This window comes from Myotis davidii, unplaced genomic scaffold, assembly GCF_000327345.1.
Source record: "Myotis davidii unplaced genomic scaffold, ASM32734v1 scaffold271, whole genome shotgun sequence".
Lineage (NCBI taxonomy): Eukaryota > Metazoa > Chordata > Mammalia > Chiroptera > Vespertilionidae > Myotis > Myotis davidii.
The window spans coordinates 1,142,549-1,147,384 of record NW_006284839.1 but is presented as its reverse complement, the minus strand read 5'-3'; the positions used below and the strand labels follow the sequence as shown (position 1 = coordinate 1,147,384).

Genomic DNA, 4,836 nt, shown 5'->3' with positions numbered 1-4,836 from the left:
CGGTCAGGAGCTGGCGCAGGCGGTGCTCCAGCTGCTCGCGGTGGAGCTGGTGCGCACGGCGCGCTGGGAGCTGGCCACGCCTGCCTTCCCCGCCATGCAGACCGTGCCCATCGTGCACCCGGTGGACGGGCTGCGCCTCTTTTTCCACCCGCTCGCGCATTCGGCAGCGCGAGATGGGCTCTGCCTCTGATCTGCTGCGCTGTGGGACGTGGTCAGGGGCTTGGCGACACCCATCTGCACTTCCCCGGTGCCAGGTCGTGCGCCCTTTATACTCGTTCAACAAACGGCCACCGAATGAGGCTCTGTGCGGGCCTCTGAGGGAGGACGAGCGCGAGCCACCGTCACAGCCCCGGAGAAGGCCCAGGCCGGTGAGGCGGCGCCTCTTGCGCGCTCAGCGCCCTTAGGAAGGAACGGTCGGGGGCCACGCTCCTTAAGCCCTTCCCAGGACCCTGAAGCAGGGATGGAAGGAAGGGATTTCCATTGGAGCTGCGCGGTCTCACCTTTCTGTGCCACCCCTGGAAGGTGATTGGATCGTGGGGCCCCCTTGTGGACCGTGCCAGAGACTTGGCGCGCGCGGCTGGACCTGCGACCCTTGGGCAGAAGGGGACGCCGGCAGCACATCCCTGGCGTTGGGCCATGGGAAGACACCGAGAAGGCGTCCAACGGAAGGCCCCCAGGCAGCCATGGCCACACTGCGGGTGTTTCCAGGGCTCTAAACGGCTCAACATCACCGGATTCTGCTGGCGACTTCTTAAAAGAAAAATTCCTCCTTCAAGAACTTGTTTAATCTTCCCATTTATAAGGGAGAATAGGCACACCTATTCTCTAAGGCTGGATTATTTTCATGGGAGGCTGAGACATACTCAGGTTTGGGATATTTGTACCCAAAACAGGAAGGCCAAGAAATAGTTTCTTGGCAGCAGTTGAGTGAGGAGGCGAGGGCTTAGCTGGGCAGCTAGCTGCTCCCTGTGGAAAGATATGGAGTAGAGGGTGGGGGACACCCAGGAAAGACCCCCCTCCATGACCCATCCCAGCATACACCCAGAGAGGGGCCTGGATCTGGGCCAAGACTGCAGACAGAGCGTAGGACAGCCCCAGGAGCTGGGCCGCCAATTAGCTCCATGATAGATGGCTGCAGGGTTAATACCTCCACCTCCTTTTTTTTAAAAAATTGTTTTTTATTGATTTTGGAGAAATAGAAACATCAATGATGAAAGAGAATCATTGATCGGCTGCCTCTTGCATCCAATCTCCATCCTACTGGGGATCCAGCCTGCAACCCAAGCATGTGCCCTTGACCAGAATTGAACCTGGGACCCTTCAGTTCACAGGCCAACGCTCTATATCCACTGAGCCAAACCACCTCCACCTCCTTTATTACAGATTAGAAACTGAGGCGAAAGACCCCTTGGAAAGCCAGCAATGGGCTCTGGACTGCTGACCAGTGCTTTCATTTACCCCATCCCTTACACACACACACACACACACACACGCACACACAAACACCTCTCCCTCCAACCCTTCCTCCCCCCTTCAGCTTCTGAGCCTGTGGCCACCATGTAGGTAGAACTCAGCCCTTTGGTCCTTTCATAGTGATCCCTAGGTTGGCTTAAGCACTTACTCTTCTGGACCTTTCCAACACAGAGGTTCCTATCAGCATTTAAACTAAAGCCAGGAGCCTCCAGTGTCTTCATTCCCAACAGCCTCAATCTGCCGCTCATCTTCAGACAGGCGGGGGCAGCTGGACAGGATGGGTGAGCCGGGAAAGTTGCCGCTGTGGCCCCAGCTGACCCCTTAGTGAACCAGAAGGAAGCTGGTGCCCTCCTGACCTTATGCTTAAGGTGGATCCCTGGGCCAGGAGGAAAGGGGGAAGCAGCAGGCGTGAGCAGGGCCAGTAGCTCAAGAGCGCAGCGGGCCTTTCCGAGTCAGGCTGACACCACCATAACCTCATTCAGGGCAATTCATCACCCACTGCTGACCACAGGGCCGGCGCCAGAGCCAGCAAATGTAGAGGGACTGAGGCCTGCCCTCAGGGCGCTCAGAGGCTTGAGAAGCCCCACCAGAGTGAGGTGGCAGGAGGACCAGGTTTGGGGGTTGATTCTGATTTGGGGAGAGAAGAGAAATATGGGGCAGGGGGTTCTCAGGAGCCCTGAGAGGGTAGCTGGTGCCGAGACCTGGTTTACCTGCTCTGGATTCTGTACTAACTACAAGCCCCTGTAGGGGGCAGCTCCAATCTTACTCTAATTTTCCATTAACCCGTTATGTTCAGTAATTTCACGGGATACCTGAGCTCCTTTGTTAGTAGCTCCAGATTCCCCCAAGAAAGGAGCAGACATGGCTCCTGCCCTTCTGGATGGGTATGCTCACGAAGGAAGGGGACAGGAAATAAACTAGCAAACAAAAAGAGCAAGAATATGTCCCATGGTGATAAGTGCTGGTGAGAAAATCAGGCCTGTAATGCTGAGTGCCTGGGGGGGCTACACTCATCAGGGTGGGCCAGGAAGGCTTCTCTCAGGAGAGGCCATTGGACTTTGCAAGGAACCAGCCAGTGGTGACCTGGAAGAGGGCACCCCAGGCAGAGGGGACAGCAGGTGTAGAATCCTGAGACAGGACAGAATGTTCCAAGATGGGAAGAAGGGGTTGAAGGGAGAAGAGAAAGGAGGGGTGCTTCTGCTGCCCTACCTCACCTGACTCCCTTCCCCCAGCAAAAACGACTCCCCGCACCCACCCCAACCCTGAGCCACAGGGAGACTTTTATAAACAATTTGGAAACATTTTGTTTTCCAGCGAACCACCTCCCCCTCCCCCCTCCCCGCCCACCGCCACCCAAGAAACCTTGGCAAGGTTCCTAGATCAAAGTTCTTATTGGGCTGGTAATTTATTGAGCCCTTCCCCCTTCAAGATGTTGTTTAATTATCTTCACTCTCCCATTGAATCCTTTCTGCCGGGACAGCCGGCCCGCCTGACGCCCCCACGGTTCTCGATGGGCAGATAGATTAAAACACTCCCCTACCCCTCTGGCAATTTCCAGCCCGAAGGCTCTGCTCATCTTGTGACCCGGCGCTCGCTGAACTTGGCGAGGCGGCCCAGCAGAGTTCACTCGGATGTCACGGTCCGGCCTGCAGGGGTCACAGGCAGGTCAGGCCTGAGGATTGGGACTGGGCCCCTGGTCACGCCCCCGCTCGCCAGCGTCGCTCACCGGCCACAGGCACTGTTCCGAACGGGGCGGCCCCGGGATATCAGCGTTACCTCCAGAAATCCCAGCTCCTGCCAGAGTCCAGAAGTTGGCTGGCGCGCCAGGGACAGTCGCCAGGTCGTTAGAAGAAATGACAGTGGGAGAGACCCTTTTCTAGAGCTTCTGAAATGGCCAAGTAGGGTGATGGGGAAACGCTGTCTCTTCCAAACACGCGGCGACCCGGGCCTGGAGCGGTGCGGGGTCTGCGCGGTCCCTGAGTCCGCAGATGGTTTCCGATCCCGCTGGCTCTGGGGACCGCGCGGGAGGGGCACGTACTTCCCAGCTCTCAAGAATAAAGTTTCTCCTCTCCCCGGGACGCTTTCCAACGCGTGAGGTGGGCTCGTGCGAGAGCCGGTATTCAGTTTTAAACAAACGTACGATATTCTGTTCTGTTTTCGGCCCCGCTGGGTGCGTTCCGCTCCCAAACCAATGGCGCGTGTCACCCGGCCTAGTGGGGAGCTGTGCTGCTTGGCCGGGTGGGAAGTGGGGCTCGCACGTGCGCTTCCCGCAGGGTCCGAGCTCCGGGCATCAGCAGCACTGGGTACCGAGGTATTTGGGCAAAAGCCGGCAGACTCGCTCCCCCGTTGGGATTCCAACACTCCCATTGGCCTGCAGAGTACCCGTCTCACCCGGTGGGTGGCTTTACGCAGGGCAGGAGCCCGCAGAGCCAAGGACGGCTCGAGGTCACTCCGGCGTCCTGTGTAGCCTAGCGTGCCTGGAGCCGGAAACAGTATTTGCAACTCAAAGCCCCTTTTGGAAACTCACAAACTACCCAGAGGTGTGGAACGGTCGGGAGTGATCGCCTCCAAATGCAGGAGGAGGAGCAGGCGCAGGGATGTGTGGTGACTTGCCCAAAGCGATGCAACGAGAGATGGAGCCAGGCCTCGGGTCCAGACCCCTGGGCTTTCCTTTCACCATCTCTGTCTCGTTATCCTGCTGGGCCAAAGCCCCCATTCCCCTCTGCCCAGCCGGGGCTGCACGCCTCGGGTCATCGGGACCGGGCCGGCTGTGGCCAGATCGCAGAGCGCCGGTCGCCGGGCGGTGGAGGAATAGCCCCTGCGCTCTCCCAGGGTGGGGCTGACTGCTGCAGGTTTGCACCCGAGGGACCTGGAGGCTGTCTTGTACCCTTGAATGGGACCCCCGTGACTCCCCTTGAGGGGGTTGGGTAACCGGGATCCAGGATCCTGGGGTCGTGCCTGATTCCCCGCGGCTCTCCCGGGGGTCCTGGCCGGATCTTCCGAAGAGTCGGGAAGCCTCCGTTTTGCTCGGCTTAGGGACCTCAGTTTCCCCATCCGTGGGATGAAGCAGCTTGACGATCCCTGCACGCACTTCCCTTTGCTTCCCTAGCAGGTGGGAGGGAGCCCACGCGGCGCCCGTAATTGGAAAATCGGGGAAGGCAGCTCTGTTCTGGGACCGCCCGTCGGACCCGACAGGGGGGATGCCAGAGGGACTGCCAGGAAGCCCAGGGCTGGAGTTCACGCGCCCCGAGCTCGGGTCGGCCCCAGTCGCCACCTCGGAGCTCCACACACCTTGGATGGGGGAGGCGGGCTGCTCCGAAGTCCGCGCCCCGGGAGGCCCGCGCCGGGGGTAGCCGCCACCAC

General features: G+C 59.3%; 1 protein-coding gene across 1 annotated transcript in view; it reads left to right on the top strand.

The window, feature by feature from the left end:
* The window catches only part of LOC102765165 (cytochrome P450 26C1), a 27,610-nt gene extending 27,261 nt beyond the window's left edge, over positions 1-349 (top strand). The window contains exon 7 of the mRNA XM_015557868.1: positions 8-349. Coding sequence (XP_015413354.1) covers positions 8-190 — 183 coding nt within the window. The 3' untranslated portion in view covers positions 191-349. The remainder of the gene's footprint in view (positions 1-7) is intronic.
* Positions 350-4,836: the final 4,487 nt, after the last annotated feature.